Raw genomic sequence first — 17,778 nt, forward strand, 5'->3', positions numbered from 1 at the left:
GAGTTAGTTCTTCACATCAGGTGGGCAGACATTTAAGAGATTAAATGTCCTCTTAGAATTCAAGCTGTGGAGAGCAGTGGCCAGTGCTCCACTCATGGGAACAGTGAGGCCACACTTCGTTCTCTGGTCATCCCAGCCCGGGGAGGATTTTCTGACCCTTGATAATGTATATTGTTAGTTGCACTCAGCTGGTGTTCCACATCGGACGCCCTTGTTCCTCTTCTCAGATGCCTGCAGGGTGCTGCCCTCAGGAGGCTGAACGCCTCTGCCTTTCGTGCATCTCTGTGATTGCCCCTCTTGTATCCCAGGGCAGCGCATTGTTTAGTAATCCCATGTCACCCAGTCGACACAGTCATAGCTGTTTACCTTTGAAGGTGGGCTTCCCAGTTGGCTCAGTGGTAAAAAAATCTGCCTGCCAGTGCCGGAGACGTGGGTTTGATTGCTGGGTCGGGAAGTTCCCCTGGAGGAAGAAATGGCAACCCGCTCCAGTGTTCTTGCCTGGAGAATCCCATGGTCCATAGGGTCACAAAGAGTCAGACATGACTGAGCAACTGAGCATGCAAGCACCTTTGAAGGCGGGGGAACCTGTTGGGGTTTGACTGGGGAAAACCATCTAGTCATGGGAGGGACTGAAGACTGTTGTAGACACATCAGTGATAGGCAGACTGAATAGGGGAGATGGGATTAGATGACCCAACTCTCCAGATTTAAAAATTCTAGTAAGTACATTCTGTGAATTAATTCCCAAGAATGAGGAAGGTGAAAACCCAAGGCCCAGTGATGCTCTCTGAGGAGGGAGCATTGGCCCAGAGCCCAGGTACTGGGAATCCTGCTGGGTCATTTGCTTTTGGGTTGAAATTGGTGACATCAATCCTGTGGCTCTTCTTCCTGTATCTCATATTGTTGAGTGTGTTATGATTTTCTTTCACATTTTATTCTCACATCAATCCTTTGAGGGTAGCCATAACAAAGGAAGAAATTAAGTTTAATATTTTCAGAGTGAAACCTCAGTGGCATATTTGCTTGGTTTGGGGCTTTGAATAGGGAATATATATAGTTGTGTTCAGTCATATCTGACTCTTTGCAGCTGCATGGACTGTAGCCTGCTAGGTTCCTCTGCCTATGGAATTTTCCAGGCAAGAATACTGGAGTGGGTTGCCATTTCCTACTCCAGGGGATCTTCCCAACCCAGGGATTGAACCTGCATCTCTTGCATCTCCTACATTGGCAGGTGGATTCTTTACCACTAGCACCACCTGGAAAGCACTTGAATAGGGTGAGCATGTCCTATTTACAAGTGGAGAAAAATGGGCTCTTCTCTGCCTTTACTTGACACTGATGGATATTCGCTTCTTCTTGAAAATCTCTCTACCCATGTCTGCCACGATACAACCTGAATCCTGGTTCTCTATTTTAACACTAATATTTCAGATTTAAAACAACTTTGAGTCATCTTTTAGACATCAGTGTTCTTTGGGTTCCATCAGAGATGCTAAGTAGACGGTTGAATAACCCTGGTGCTCAGAGGAGAAGCCATTTGGGAACCATCAGCACATGAATGGGGTTTTCAATCCTGGGACTGGATGTGCTAACTTAGAGAAGGCCCCAGAAGTGCATGCAGAGAAGAGAGTGGTCCAGAGCGGGACTTGGAAGCACTTGAACATTTGAGTCCTGGCAAAGAGGGAGGAGTTGAGAAGGAGACCAGCGATGGGGAAGAGAAACCAGGGAGCAGGGTGCCCTAGAAGGCAGGAGACTGTGGGGCTGGAGGACAGGAGAGGTGCTTTCAGGAGGAGCATCATTCATGTGGTTGGAAGTAGGGTAAGTCCGGGACCAGGAATGAGGATTCAGCAGCGTGAGGTCCTCCTGACGCTGACAAGAGCTCTCTCAGTGCAATGAGCTCTCACGTCTCCGTGAATTCAGCGTCCACTGATGACTTTCAGTCTCATACCTTCGGCTCTGACTTCTCTCCTGGGCTCCATTTATTCCTTGCAGCCACAGCCAGGGCTGAGAGGCAACCAGACGCAGTAGGCAGAGCATGGTCTGTGGTTTCAGATACGCCTGGCTGTGACCACCGTCACTTCGTAGCTGCGTGCCCTCGGCAAGTCACTCAACTCGCTAAGACTCAGTTTTTTCGTTTTTGTTTTTGGTGGTGCTGGGTCTTTGTTGTGGCGTGGTGGGCTTTCTCCAGTTGCATCAAGCGGCTCCCCAGGTGGCTCAGTGGGGAAGAATCCATCTGCCAAGCAGGAGACACGGGCTCGATCCCTGAGTTGGGATCGAGGGGGATGAAATGACAACCCACTCCAGTGTTCTTGCCTGGGAGATGCCAAGGACAGAGGAGCCTGGTGGGTTACAGTCCACTGGGTTGCAAAGACTCTGACACGACTTAAGCGCCTTAGCCTGCATGTATGAACTCTTTTTAGCCACCTGTGGATCCCCAGTGCAGAGCTCAGAATCTGACACCTAGTAGGTACTCAGTAAATATCTGTTGCAGAAGTAAGTGCAATGGCTGGCCGTAGCGGGCATGTAACCTGTGTTCCTTACCTTTCTCCTCCTTTACTGCTGACTCCAATTTTCCCTTTTCACCAATGGCCCCGCTGCAGTACTTGAACTGTTTGCTTATTGGCTGTGTTGTGAATGTTTTCATCTCCACGGCTAGTTTATTTCCCTCTAAACCCATTCATAACCAGTAAGCTGTTATCTGAAATATTAAAAGATTTTAAATGTGAAAATATATTTTAAAAAGTGATTATCCTCAGCCATCTGGGTTGTCACTGGGTCTGTGCGGCTGGCTTCTGGTCCTGTCAGCTTCAGTCACCCTGTTTCATACCTTCCTCTCCATAGCGTTTTCTTGGCCTCTCTTCTAAGGCTATTTTTTAGGGAGCTTTGAGTAAGATGAGTGGTGATTTTAGCGACAGTAATGCCCAAGTATTTAACATAGTTAGACAATGACTTTCACATTTTGGGACAAGGAATGAATTTTCAAGGAGTTTTTTTTGGCTGGTGTGTCAAGCAGTTTGTAGTAGGCTGAATTTAAGCTGGACCAGCAAACAATGATTATTCTTTAAGAAACTATTTCTCAGCTGCGAACTGAATTTGAAGAATGTGCAAAAGATCCCACAAAAACCTGAGAAGGACTGGCTTCTGGGTTTCTGCTGCTGGTCAAGAGCAGGCAGGAGTCCTGTATTCCCTTCTCTTACTTAGGCATTTTCTTTTCAGGGTGCTTTGTTTTCTTACGGTTGTCATAAATAAGTGCATCTATGAAATTCCTCCCATTTCTTTTCCCTGAACCATTCTGGGGGCTTCCCTGGTGGCTCAGCGGTAAAGAATCCACCACCAGGGCAGAGGACACTGGTTTCAGAGGTCAGTTCGATCCCTGGGTCAGGAAGATCCCCTAGAGAAGGAAATGGCAACCCACTCCAGTATTCTTGCCTGGGAAATCCCATGGTCAGAGGAGCCTGGTGGGCTACAGTCCACAGGGTCGCAGAGTCGGATACGACTGAGCGACTAAACTTTTACTTTCATTACACATATGGCATTGTCCCGGTAAGGGGACATGACTGAGCAACCAAACTACCACCATCAAACCATTCTGGAAAGTTGGTGGTTTCGATGGGAAAATTCTTGTTTTTGTCTTGAAACAGTAGCTTTTGCTTAGATTGCTTCCTGAATAAAATGGCCAGGGGCTGTAAAACCTTAACTACTAATGATCAAGTTCTGCCAGCTCTGCTGGTTCAGTTCACTCTAATTTCTGGCTGCCTCAGTGTCCTTACTGAAGTCCGTGGCATACTGACAGATAAAGCATTGACACTGTCAAAATCAAATTCCTGGAGTGGATCCCTGAAAAACAACAAACAGGAAGAAATTAAAGTTAAAACAAAGAAGCTTTCATTTAGAAATTAAGAGAAAAAAGTGATTTGTTTTTATGGACCCAGATAGGATGTTATCAAGGAGCAATGAATCAGGCTGCTAATGACATGATATCTGGTGAGCAGTGGCTAAACAGGTTAAGGAATCGTTTATCTTACTCACCAATAAACTCAGGAGCAGAGAGGCTCACAGGGACCCAGTATTTTCACTCTGCCACTGCAGGCCAGGTCGTCATTCTCAGACTTGTCACTTGATTGATGCCGCAAGATGGCTGCAGCATCTCCAGGTATCATATTGACATCCCGAGGTGGGACTAATGGAGGAAGATACAGAAGGAAAAAGCACGTCACAGCAGGTCTTGACTTTTTTTTTTTTAATTGCTTTCCTGGAAGTGGCAGCAGTAACTTCCTCTTAAGTGTCATTGGCTTGAATTGACCACATGGCCACCCCTAGCTACAAGGGAAGCTGAAGGGTCATGAATATTTTGTATCCTCGCCTCTGCTGTAGAAGATGGTGAGAGAGGAAGAAGAAGCTGGGCATGGCTCCTTGGTACCCAACCCACAATGTCTGTGCAGCAGCTTCTGAATTCAGTGCAGACTGCTAAACTGTTCTTAATTAGCTGGGAAACTTGGCTTGCCTGGGACTAGTAAAAAATTCAACTTAAAACATCTCAGAAAACATCTTGAGGGCAAAGGCAGATTCATTTTAAGAGTGCCCTTTGGGCTTGAGTATTTGACTTTAGCTTTGCCACTCGCTGTTTGTCTTGAAGCAGAATTCTTTGCTGCTTCACTTTTTGTGTGCTTTTCTGCTCTGTTGATATTCCCCAAAGTGGCAGTGGGGCGAGGGGAGGGGAAGAAAGAAAGAAGATGATGGAGGGGAATAAAATGAGGTTGAACTAGATTAGCGAAATATTCTCACTTTCTCTCGTCACGCGTTTTCCTCCAAATACAAACAACCAAGAATCTACAACATTCTAAGCAAACTTTGTTCACTGGGAGCTGTTAACTGTTGAGGAGATGAGAGAGTGCTTGAATGACACCCCTTGTTTACCAGCATCAGAGGACTGTGGCTGTGTCAAGGGTGCAAGTGGCCTTGGGTGGGAGGTTGGGGACCAAGGAGAAAGCCCTGCCAATGTGACATCAGGCTCTTCCCCTGAGAAGTCCTCAAGTGCCCACAGGAGTGCCTGGCAGCCTCGAGCACAACCAGCTTGCATTCAGCCCCCAAGGGGAATAGTTTCCCAAAGCCAAGTGTGAGGATCTGCTCTGTCCGTGACACAAGGCCTCCTGAAGCTGGTCCAGCGTGGAGGACGTTTGCACAGGGATGGATGCCCTTGGCACTGACAGTCCAAAGGGGATGGGAAAGGACATAGACAAACTCTTACTTAAGGATTAGCCAATGACTTGAATTTTGAGATTTGGAGGCTTCACTATTTGGCTTCTTTGAGCTGAGGGAGAAAAAATGTGATTCACAATTGTATGCAGTGACCATCTCGTGCTCTTATAAGCACAGTGGCATGTATGCATGTGAGTTTAGCTTTTTCGTCTGAATAAAATGATGCATTGTTGTTATCAAAATACTAGAAAATGCCCAAAGGGGCTGGGATCTCAAGTTTAGCAGAGGCCACGGGTGAGATGAGTAGCAGGACGCGGCTGGCCCCTCTGGTCATTAGGAAACCCGGCCAAGGGCTTCAGACACACACAAGAGTTGTCTGGGCCATTTGGAATCTCCTAGCTTCTCTGTCTACACCCTCACCAGGTAACTATGACTTGACATATTTGCCATATTTGAGGGCATGGGGTGGAATCCAGTAAGTCACCGTGACCTGGAGAAGTCGACTGGGTTTTGAAGACCATGAACCGAGGTTAAAGTCTGGAGATCCTCGGTCACCCTTGATTTCCTGAGGAACTTGGGACATCTGCTTGCCTTGGTGTTTCTCTCTGCAGGAGGCCGGCATTGTGTGGTTCCTGAGGGGCCGTCAGAGGTTCTGTTGGCAGAGCTCTTTCAGCTCCCTGGAGTGTTTTTAAGTTTAAAGACTCCAATGACCTAGAGTTTGGTTTCACTTTTTATTGCAGCTCTCCCTCAAGAACCATGCCAACTGTGGGGGACACTTTAATGGAACCCCATGCCTAGCGTGAAATGTCAGAAGAGGAGCCAGGCCATTATTTTAATACCCAGCCTCTGTCTACCCAGCCCCAGCTTTCCAGGTGGAAAGCTCAATCAACCATCTGTCAATTTTACTAGCATTGGTCTTACTTCCCAGAGTTGCAAAACACCACGTACACCCCACTCCTCCTTTTTTTTGAAGGTAAGGTTCCTAACTATTTGACAAATAGAATTCCAATATTCATTTGAAAAATTATATAAAACTCAGTCATTTTGGTGTTTTGCCCACACATTGCCAAACATCTGGATATTTCTGCATTTCTGGGTGGATATTCCTGTGCTGTTTGGGATCTTATGGATAATTGTTGGATTTTTCCAATCTTCCTCAGAATCATAGTCAGATTTGTAGATCATGTTGCTTCTTCCCCCAAGCTACACTGCACTTCAGTACATCATAGCCTTTCTTGGCATATCGATGGGATTTTTGGTCAAACATTCGTGGTTACACTGAGATTTGTGTTTTCTTCATTTCAGAGTCTGGGAACTATTTGGCGGTTTCCAGTGGAAAGTCAGAATTGAATTTCAAACAAAGAAGCAGTAGGGAGACTTACATAAACATGAAGGTTTTAGTGCATTAAAGAGCAATCCTTGGTATATTTAAGAAATAATTTTACCATTTTGGGGTTTTTAGGGACCGGTTTATTTCACAAGCTCTTAACATTCTTTTGGGGGTTTTCTCCGTAACCAGGATTGTGCCCTCCTACTCCTCCACCTCCCCTGCCGGACTGGGTGGGCTGCAGGGAGCTCTTAGCTGAGAATGGCAGCCATTCCTGGCTGGTATTTGCCTTCATGTCTTTGGGCGTGTCTCCACTGGCAGCCTTTTGTGACTAAATGTACTGGCTGCCGGGGTAGCTTCAGAAAGTTATTTTTGACTTCCATAGAAGATTTTGATTAATAGGCTCTTAATCTATTAGGTTCTGACTGCAAGTGGCGAAAGCCCAACTTGAACTAATTTAAATCCCAGAATCCATTGGCTTGTGAAACTGCACATTGGGAAGGGCAGTGGCTGAGCTGGTCTGAGGGAGCCCTAGACTCTTTCTCTCTATCTCTGGTCTCTTCTCCATGGGACAGTAAGAGCTGGTCACCCACAGTTCCAGCCAGAGGCTAAGGCAGTGGCCAGGGTCCGGCTCCAATGAGAACACTTCCTGTGAAGACTTCGGGGCTGGCTGGGATAACAGGGACAGAGGTCTGTTACCAGAAGAATTGGGGGAAGCTTCACTGGGTAGAAAAAATAATGTGTCCTTCACGCAGTGCATTTTGGGTTCCCTGCTGTGCAGAGATTTTTTTTTTTTGTTTGTTTGTTTTAGGGTCTTGGAACTCTACAGAAATGTAGTCGCTCTAGAGAGATTTTGGATTCAATTATTTTTACTCCCAGGAATCCTGAAGTGCTGCACATGTGTGTTCAGTCACTGAGTCCTGTCCAACTCTTTGAGACAGTGTGGACTGTGGCCCACCAGGCTCCTCTGTCCATGGGATTTCCCAGGCAAGAATACTGGAGTGGGTAGCCATTTCCTTCTCCAGGGGATCATCCCAACCGAAGGATCTGCACTGCAGATGGATTCTTTACCCACTGAACTACCTAATCGCCACCAATTCCAGTGAAAGATGGCAGAGATGGCAGTTGAGAGAACCTTGACTCCCTCTGGGCATTTGAGTGAATCTCTTTGGGCTGAGGCTAAACAGGATGAGAAGCAAGGGAGGAGAGCAGTGTGGACTTCAACTCTTTCCATCTCATTTAAGCCACGAGGCTGAGAAGCCTTCACTCTTGGACTTTACACTTTCCCCAGGCCTTTTGTGATAGAAGGCACTTACACTGAAACTTGGTATTATATCTTCAGAGTATCTCCATGCTGTTGTTTCATCTCATTGTTTAAATCCTGTGGGCTATTTTGGATCCTATGAGCTTGGACAAAATTTGAGATTGAAATAGAAAAGGCCAGAAGTGGATTTTCAGGCCAGAGGTCAACTTGGCTTTGGGGTTGGTTGAAGAATGAGGCTTCCTCTTTTCAGAGCTTTCTGGTGGGGGGTGCGCTGGGGGGGGGGCTCCCCACCTATGACCTCAGGAGGGTACATGGTGGGAGAGTGGTTAGTACTGGGGGAAGTGGCCTGGACCCTCACTCTGAAAAGGCAGCCACACTTGACCTCAGATTGATGGTCATGTCCAGTGGGATGAGGGAACAAGCCCCTGGGGACGCTTGGGAACTTCCACTGTCCCCTCCCCGTGCTCCTCATCCTGTGCTTGCTCCCCTGCTGGACATAAGCTGATTGGAGGGGTGAGTGGTGACAGCCCAGCCTCCACGGTTCTACTTTCTCCACGCGGAGGCATTTATGGATTAGCAGAGACAGTCACATCGGTCTCCTCTTGGAGTTCATCTTGCAGGAAGGCTGCTTCCACTTTCACTCCTGCCTGCCCGTGGTGGTGGAGGGGGTGTGCTGGGTGGAGGCCAGGGTTATTGCCCTCGCCCTGCTGTGAGGCAGTGATCCTGAGCTGATCTACTCTGCAGGCTCAGTGGTGTCCACCTGAGGGTTTAGAACTGGAGAGGGAGGGGATATAGAAAGCTCCACGGTAGTCACAATCTAGATCCACCTTCTCCAGGGCAACCTCAGCAGTAATAAACCCGAGAGTTCGATTTTCTGACTCCTGGCTTCCCTGGTGGCTCAGTGGTAAAGAATCCACCTGCCAATGCGGGAGACATGGGTTTGATCCCAGGGGTTGGAAAGATCCCCTGCAGAAGGAAATGGCAACCCACTCCAGTATTCTTGGCTGGGAAGTCTCATGGACATAGGAGCCTGGTGGGCTATGGTTTATGGGGTCGCAAAGAGTCAGATACTACTTAATAACTAAACAACAACATCTACTTTCTTAAATTGATTGAACTCAGATGTTCATAAGGACCACTTTTGTCCCTCATGCTTCAAATCCAGGGAAAGCTCCTGCATACAGTTAATAAGATGTGATAAAAATTATGTGTGATTTGTAATTTATCAGCTGAAGAGAAACATATAGGTCCTTTTTCATCACTGTCCAATCATTAATATTTTCATCATTGTCCACTGTGGCTATTTAACATCGATTTATAAATTGTGTAGTATGTATCGTGAGTTTTGAGAACAAAATAGATTTTTCAGATTTGATTTTCAAGTCAAGTCAAACTGCTATTGTCTGAGTCATTTCTCTCAGTAAGTATTACTGCCTCAGAACATACTGGGTTCTACCTATTCAACGTTTTACCAGTTGGATTTTCCACCTCGGCCATGGGGTATAGCCTCATTGTTGATGATGATTCTGTGAGTGGCAGCTCCATCCAGTGCTGTCACAGAAATGAAAGAATTTGAGCATGCTTGTCAGCTACTGTTTTGTTTATAGACGGCAGGTTGGTTGTAAATCCAGCTTAGAGTTTTCATTTATTCCTCTGATGAACTCTGTGCACCAACACTTTGGTGTAGCAGATTTGGCTAAAGTCTATCAAGTTGGGAAGCTATGTCACTGGGGGGCTTCACAACTTCTTCTTTGCTTCTGCCATCTGTCTACCTTCCTTTCTCTTTTTGCTTGTCTGGAGAATATAACCAAGTAATTGTATGGTATTTTTTTAAGGGAAAACAAACAAACAAACAAACAAACAAACAGAAACAACACTTTAGATCCAGAAAGATTCACTTACTATTCTGAATCATAGTCTTAAGCATTTCTCCATGAATTGTGCTATTTTTGGGTCAGTCTTACCCTTTATTCATTGTAGTAATGGATTCTGAGCTTTCCTTCTCTTATTCTGAGAAATTGCCTTGGTAGAGCTCTCTTTCTAGAAACATATTTATTTCCAGCCCTGTGGATAGGCCTGTACCCTGAAGGGTGGGTGGTGTGTCTGAACCAAGAATCTTGAATGTGTTCAGTTTGGAATTCACATGCACCTCTCAAATAGGCAGTGGGGACTAGGTCTGGGATGGTTAGTTGGGAGCTGAGCACGTGGAAGACATTGGTTGTATGAGTAACTGAAGCCTAGGGAACACCTTACCCTCCCCTCCCCAGATCCAGATGGATATGCTCTACTTCCCTGGAGCACAGGCCAGTTTTTTCACAGGCAGTGGGTCTCTTGGGGGAGAGAGGGAATTTTGGAGGTGGGAGATGAGTCCTTGAGCAGATCTATACCTTAAGCCTTCAGGGTCTGGGTTAGTCCTGGTTCTTCTCCAGACTTTAGCCTTCATCTTGACCTAGAGCTCTTTTGGATGGACCCAGACTCCCACGGGAGTCTCATAATTGAAACAGGACATTGGGAAGTTGTCAGGATCAGCAAATAAATGCTTGCTCCCGGAGTTAAGGTAGAAGTCATCAACTGGCAGGCAGTGGACTGAGTCTGGCCAGCTGGGGTGTGTGTGTGTGTGTGTGTGTGTGTGTGTGTGTGTGGTTGTGTGGGTGTGTATGTGCTTCTTCACATAGTGGTTTTTTTTTTTTTACACTTAACTGAGCTAGTATAAAATGGAGAAATTTCACATAAAATCCAGGATTTCTAGCTTCTTAGAAAAACCTCCAGAATATTGGACAGTCTGGGTCCTGAATCCCCTTTGTCAGCGGGTGCCAGAAGCTAAACTGTGCCTTTGTGTAGCGTGTACATTCCTTCATATGTCTCCACTTACTTGCTTCATCTCCCTGGCCCTCAGGGGGACTCTTGGCTGACCTCAGTAGTCTAACCTTAGCGTCTTTTTGTCAGTCCATCAGTCATTTACGTGAGTACTGAGTATGTGGTCAGTATCTGATGCCCAGATACGTGCCAGCGTGGGAAGGTGGGGATGGCGCCCTGTCCACTGTGATAAATGAGCCCTGCACGTGGGAGGACCAAGTTGTCCCCGGGTACCTAGCTCTGAACTCAGCCTTCTTGAGGGCTTTTGTCAGCCCTGGAGAATCCCTTGAAGCCGCTCTGTGGACTCTCCAAAGATTGACATGGAGTAGCCCTTGGAATCTTGGAACCATCCTTGAACAGATGCGGATCCATACTTTGGCCCTTCAACCGAATTGGCCTCCAGGGCCCTCTTGAATGAGAGCTGGAGTTTGGAGCCTAGACCAAAGTGAGAACTCTGGGCGCCAACGGTCCCTTATTTCTCATTCTCAAACAGACCAACAGGGGCCTCGGGGAGCCATAGCACTGAAATGTCTAGCTTGGCAATGACCAGGTACCTGAAATGTCATCAGAATACCATTTTGCCACCTAGTACCTGGTAAAATATTCTTGACTCTGGCTGAGGTTTGCTGGTATGAGCTGTGGAATGAGTCCGCTGCGGTATGTGATTGCTTGAGTCATAGCAGACACTGCTGGCTGCTGCTTCTGTCTTGAGCACCTTACCATCTGTCTCCCTTCAAAGACAGCCTTGACTGGGGGGAGATGGGGAAGGACACGGACAGGAAATTCTTTGTACTTAATCTAAAATCCTGGCGGCTGCAGCTTGAACTCACTTCCACATTTTGCTTTCTACGGAGATGAGAAAACAGCTTGTCACGGCCCTCGTGTGTCATGCACATCTTGTGAGGTCACCTCCCAACGTCCCCTCTATTGAGCCATGTAATTCCTATCGTGTTGACTTTGGGCTTGTCCTTTTTCTCTTTGGAGGAGCAGTTCATGGGATACATGGCTTTAAAGAGTATACCCCTCCTTACCTTAATCAGATGAGAATCCTGAAAACTGTTCCAAGAGGGTTCTGTGCTTCATTTATCTAGAAGTGAGGATGGTCTATGAACACTTACAAATAAGTAAGAAATCACTCTGTCATGTCTCTACCTTATGCTGCCAGAATGGTACTCTTGGAACACAGAACCCAGAATGCAGTCTGCAGACCCTGAAACCTGCTTCACACTTCCTACATTTCATTTAAGGAATGAAGTCATGAGACCTACCAAGTGATGATCAGGAATAGCTTCTGTCGAGTAGCCCAGGTTCATGCATGTTGACCTGCACCTGCCTAGAGCCGTCCTTCCTTAATTAGAGGCTTCTTTGATGGATTCACGCAGAGCTAAGGCACGTAGTGAGGAGTGGACCTGGAGTGACCTCAGATTCCCTTTCACCCGTCCTTCCTGTTCTTCTTTTCGTCCAAACTTTTCTGAGTGAGGCATGGGTGCTGTTGACCAGGCAGCATCAGCAATGACATCAATTTTAAAGGTCAAAGTTGATGAGAATCCAGGGAATGATAATGTCCCTTAATTAAGTCACCGTAGTATTGTGTGTAATTGGCCTGATTCGCATGTGTTGGGAGTGGTGTGGGGGAGGGGTTTTGGCCTTAGGTGTTTGGAGAACCTTAAATTCAAGACTGAGTTTATAAGGCAGTTGACCCTAAGGGATGATTTCAGGATCCCCTAAAGGCTTTTGTGTTTTAGAAACAACCTTCATTAGGTAACTCTCTAAGTCCTAAAATGTCACTATTAGAAAGTTGTTACTTTGGCCCAAGGGCTTCCCTGGTGGTTCAGGTGGTTAAGAGTCTGCCTATAATGCAGGAGACCAGGGTTCAGTCCCTCAGTCAGGAAGATCCCTTAGAGAAGGAAATGGCAACCCATCCCAGTATTCTTGCCTGGAGAATTCCAGGGACAGAGGAGCCTGGTGGGCTACAGTCCATGGGGTCGCAAAGAGACACGACTGAGTGACTAACACTTCCACTTCACTACTTTGGCCCAAGATTTTGTTATACAAATGTGAATATCATTCACTTACTCCATTCCTTCCATAGAGAGGAGCCTACTAGGGCAGACAGCAGGAGGTGAAGTGACTGTGGGTGAAAAATGGCACGGGAAGGTGGGGTAGGTGGTGGAAGAAAGGGTAAACCCAGCTGGAGCCCTCACGATTGGTTTTAGGATACTAGTGTCTTCCTAAGTCAGTTTTTCATGGGTGTGGTCATTGATCATCTATGAGCAGGGACAGAGTCCCAGATCTGTGAGCTGTGGGAAGAGTCGGGCATTGCAGTTGGACACAGCAGGATTTGCATTTGGTTCTACCCCTGTACAGCTGTGTGGCTCTGGACAGTTCTCCTAACCTCTCTGTTCCAGGCCTTGCTTGATGTCTTCATCTGCCATATGGAGGTGGTAAACGGCACCTCCTGCGTTGTGTGTGTCAAGAGCATCTCACGCAGTGTGAGTTTCAGGCAGAGGGTGGTGGGTGGTGGGCACTCAACAAGCCCCCTTTTCTTGTCCATTTCCCTCTCCCATTTTTATACTTTAGAGTTGGTTTACACCAGATGGTTTTTTTTTTTTTTTTCTGGTGTACAAATGCTGGCAGTTATTGTGTTGAGACACACTGATGGTACTTGATCACTGGCAGAAGGAGAACAAACTCTTGCATGGACACACTTGGAAACTGAGGGGGTAAGCGGAATGCAGCGATGTGCATTTGGTTTTGACAGCCCAGGGGGATTTGCCTCTTGTTCTTCTTTACTTTCCTCATCTTATTGGAGCTCCTTGAGGTTCTCAACGCCCCCCTTACCCTGGGCGGATGCACCATTTGACCGCGATTCTCATGTGACTTAGAAATGATTCCATGCCGTGTTCAAGGACAGAGGTGAGGCAGAGCAGGAAAGAACAGCGAGCGTATTTATGGATTGTTCCTCCTCTCGGATGTCAGTAATGAACGGAAATCATCTTCAGACTGAGGTCATTGTGTGTGGATTGAATCACTCATGCACAGCGGAAAGCATGATGGCGTTAGGGCTTTACAGATCTCACATTAGAGACTGTCTGTCCAGGATCGACCTTTCCTGAAGGGAGGGTTAGAACTGAACTGTAAAGACAAGCGTTGTTCACACATTCATTCGTTTGTTTTCCTCCTTAGGAGAGTCACCCCACCAATTCGAGGTGTTGGGGTCCTCGCGTTGTTTCCATGATATTTTGGTCGGGGTGAAGAACAGGATTCTTGGGAGTGATTTCTGCTATGGCAGGAAATGGGGACTGCAGCCACAGAAGGCCAAACCCACGGCAGGAAAGGGGGGTCGGTGTTCAAAGTGAAGCCTTGGAAGAAATTAAGGAAACGGAGGAAAGGGAGCCCCTGTCCTCCAGCCAAGAAAATCCTGCAAAGTTCCTTGTAGGCGAGGAAGGGTTCATGAGAATTAAGGCAGAGTCTCCATGACTGCTAATTTTAAATATCCAGATGCTCGATAGTGGGCTGTCTTTAATGTCTCCTCAACTCAGAATTTCCCTGATGGCATTAGGCTTTTTGTCCGTGATTTCTCCCTTCTCACGTTTATAGGGCCCTCACTTCTGATGCTGGGGGAGAAATGCTTTCTGGAGGTTGCTCTGTGCCTGTCCTCTGACATTGTGTTTTTGCTTCCAAAGTGGACACTCTTTCTCAGTGCCTCAAAAATTATGATATTCATACTATATTTTTTCATTCCTTGAATTTCTTTAGTGGGATCCCAGAAGTTCTCTCCTTTTCTTATCATTTTCCTCCTAAGGCAGTGGGGTAATTTTGGGAAGAATAAGTGATGTATGCTAGCATCAGCTATACTTACTTTGTTCAGAATCTTCATTAGTGAAATCACATACTAACCAATCTATGTGTTGTCATGAAACACTCTCCTTTCCCTCGTTTCTATGAGAGTCTAAATTCATTTTTTTAAGTGTTCTGAAGTTTAAATGTTTCTGGGTTTTTTAGGTTACCTTTTTTGCCAGCTGAGAATGCCTTGCATTGGTGAATAATCAGTTTCAGATCCAGGTTTGCCCCTACGTTGACTGTTGTGTAAAATTTACCATCTATTTATACACATTGCATTGTGATATCAGTTATATTATGAGCTGAGAGATTGTGTTTGACAAAACAGTATGTTTCATTTTGGTTAGTTTGGAAAACCAAGAACACTGGTTTGGAACTTCATCAATGAAGACAAAAATATTGTGCTTCTTGATAATTTTTCTGTCTTCTTCTGGGATGAAATATGAAAACATTTAAATTAGCGACCTGCAGCTAAAACCAGAGGTTTGCCTGTCTCTTAAGATGTTGATCTTGATTTGTTTTCTTTGTGGAAATGACTGACTCTCTTATCCCCCTTTAGATACAGTGGCTATTCTTCCTGATCATGAGAGTTTTACGTTGTTCTTCTCAGGGTGGCTTTAAAGATTGTCCAGCTGTACCATGCCAAATCCTGAGAATTTATTTAATATATGAATGCTTCTGGAGAATATGTCAGATTACTATTTTGTTAATCTTGTCGTAGCAAGGCAACACAATCAAGCTGGAGAATGCCTAGCGTTTATTTTGATTTGTTTCACTTTGGGTTTAAATTCGCCACTCACAGTTCCCTGAAATACACAGAAGGTTGCGGGCTTGGTATGTTTGCTTTGCAGTCACACTATAATGATGTCCAAACATGACAGTACTTAAAGTCTTTAGGATCAGACAGATGGAAAGTTGTTTGCTCTTTCACTAACCATGTCAGAGAACATTGGAAAAAAATTCGTTTTCCCAGTCTGCCCTTCTCGTAAGTTGATAGTTGCGCTGTTTGCATAGCTGACCACCCACTGAAGCCAAGGCACGTGAAACTGCTGTCCACTAAAATGGGCCTGAAAGTCACGTGGGACCCACCCAAAGATGCTACCAGTAGATCCGTGGAGCATTACAACATTGCCTATGGGAAGTCACTGAAAAGTCTTAAATACATCAAGGTGAATGCGGAGACGCACTCCTTCCTTATTGAGGATGTGGGTAAGTGACCCTCTGTCTTGTTCCCGGTCAGAACTAACTGTCCACTTCCATCCTCCTTCCATGCTCAGGCTGACTATTTGGGAGACAAAAATGGCACCCAGTGGTTCTTTGGTTCTTGGGTAGCCAAGGTTAAGAGCCTGTTAAACAACAGCCTTCATCTTGCTCATGGGCTTCCCATCCTGCATTTGAATTCCTGGATCTTTCTCCAAATTGATGTAGGAAACAATTCTTAGTTTCTGGATGTGCTTTTGGAATATATGTTGATTCTTTTTTAGCTCATAGAAACTTGACTACTGGACAAGTTTGTAGTCTGACCTTGAGATTTCTAATTTATAAGCCAGTTTATAATTAGGGTTAGTTAAACAATGTGTCCCTGTAGGGGTGTATGGTGTGTCTTGCTTTGCCACATCTGATTCAGAGATATAACATTTCTCCCCGTTAAATTTGCTTCTGGAAGTTTGGAGTATTTAACATTTTGGCTAAATATATTGTTGTATCAGTGCAGGTGTAGGTGGTTTTGAACTTAAACTTTGAGCTACCTCCAGAGGATCCTCTGTATTCCCCTTTCTCAGTCCCTCTGGCCTGAGACCCCATTTATTCTACAGTCATCCCATGGTCCAACCTTAAGATGGATCCTACAGAAGTCATAGAAGTCAGCACCTGTGATAATCAGGTCCCCCTGGCCACGTTAGCATTCTGCTGCTTTCCCTCAGTGGATCAAAACCAACTCGTGGCTCTTTCCCATCTTCATGGCTCCAGCTAAACGTACATTTCTCTGAATCTCCTCCGTATCACTAGGGCCCCAGAATCCAACTGTGATGTTAAATGGAGATTCTATCTCACAAAGGCACGAGCAGGGTCCCAGTTTCTTACTCAGCCCTTGGGTTGTGAGGTTGACTGCAGAGAAGAAAATGATGCAAAAATAAAGCCCTAGAACTCACTGAAAACCAAGAATATCCCCACCCTTCCCCTGCATCCTGCCCCCGGCAACTTCCTGATGAAAATCAGAAGTTTTCTGAAGCGAAACAGAGGCATTTGGATGAAATTTCTTTGAAATAGGAATAAGCTCAGAATGAAGAGAGAAAGCACTGGCGAGGCCTGGTTTTGCTTTTTGTCCAAACCTACAGCATTTCCCAGTTGGTCCAGCAGGTAGTGCCAAACCTTAAATGCCACCAGGTCCCAGCACGGTCAGATAGAAGGCAGACCAGTCTTGAGCCCAGTAGGGGTCCCAGATGTGTCACTGGTCCTGCACCCCTGGCTTGAGAACTGAAGTTTTGTGAAAGGAATGTTCCTCACTGGGAGAAATGCAACAATCATTATTGCCTTTGACAGAGCTCTTACCTCTCCAGCCTTTTATCCCCTCAAATGCCCACAAACTTTCATCTCTTAAAGGAATTGGCACCTTTGCTTATCTTTCACATGATAATAATTTATTTTGAGGAAAACCAGCACTACCAGAGTTTTGCTTTTCAAAACTGTAGGTTCAAGGTACCCTTGCTTTGTAACATGGTGTCTGGGTTTTCTTTTGCATCCCAGCAATTTCAGGATATCAGCTAGAGACCTTCATTATGTAACCTTGATCCCTAGGTGCATGTCAAAAAGTGTAGTCCAATTATTTCAGGCATAGCGTTTCCAAAGTCTCAGGAAATGGTTTTTCTAGATCTTTTGACTATTTTTGTTGAAATAGTCAAAGAAAACCTGCACACATAGTAAGGGAAATATTTTATTGTGAAAAGAAAATTTCATGAGGTTTTACTTAATACAGTGTAGATTTCCCATGTGCTAAATTTCTTGATTACATGGAAATGTTCTCACAATTTTTTTGGAGGTTGCCACTGGGAAGTTTTCTTTGTCGTTACTAACACTGTAGGTTAAAACATTTAGTGGACAGTGTGTGTCTGTTTCCTACATTGATTTCATGTTAAAAAGAAACTCAAAAGCTTATTTTTGTTGACTGCTCATGAATCCAGGTTTATTACACATGTCATGTGCTTTGTACTAAATCAGTTTTGTGTTCTTTTGGTCAGATGTGCTTCAATTGCCTGAGACCAATGTTAGTGATTTTGATTAAAGAAAAGAG

The 17,778-nt window shown here is 45.5% G+C and overlaps 1 protein-coding gene across 1 annotated transcript in view; it reads left to right on the forward strand.

Moving 5' to 3' along the window:
* FNDC1 (fibronectin type III domain containing 1) overlaps window positions 1–17,778 on the forward strand; it is a 114,218-nt gene that overhangs the window by 12,690 nt on the left and 83,750 nt on the right. Inside the window, exon 2 of the mRNA XM_068985179.1 lies at window positions 15,504–15,698. Within this exon, the coding sequence (XP_068841280.1) occupies window positions 15,504–15,698 (195 nt within the window). The remainder of the gene's footprint in view (window positions 1–15,503; window positions 15,699–17,778) is intronic.

The sequence above is a fragment of the Capricornis sumatraensis genome, chromosome 13 (assembly GCF_032405125.1).
Source record: "Capricornis sumatraensis isolate serow.1 chromosome 13, serow.2, whole genome shotgun sequence".
Lineage (NCBI taxonomy): Eukaryota > Metazoa > Chordata > Mammalia > Artiodactyla > Bovidae > Capricornis > Capricornis sumatraensis.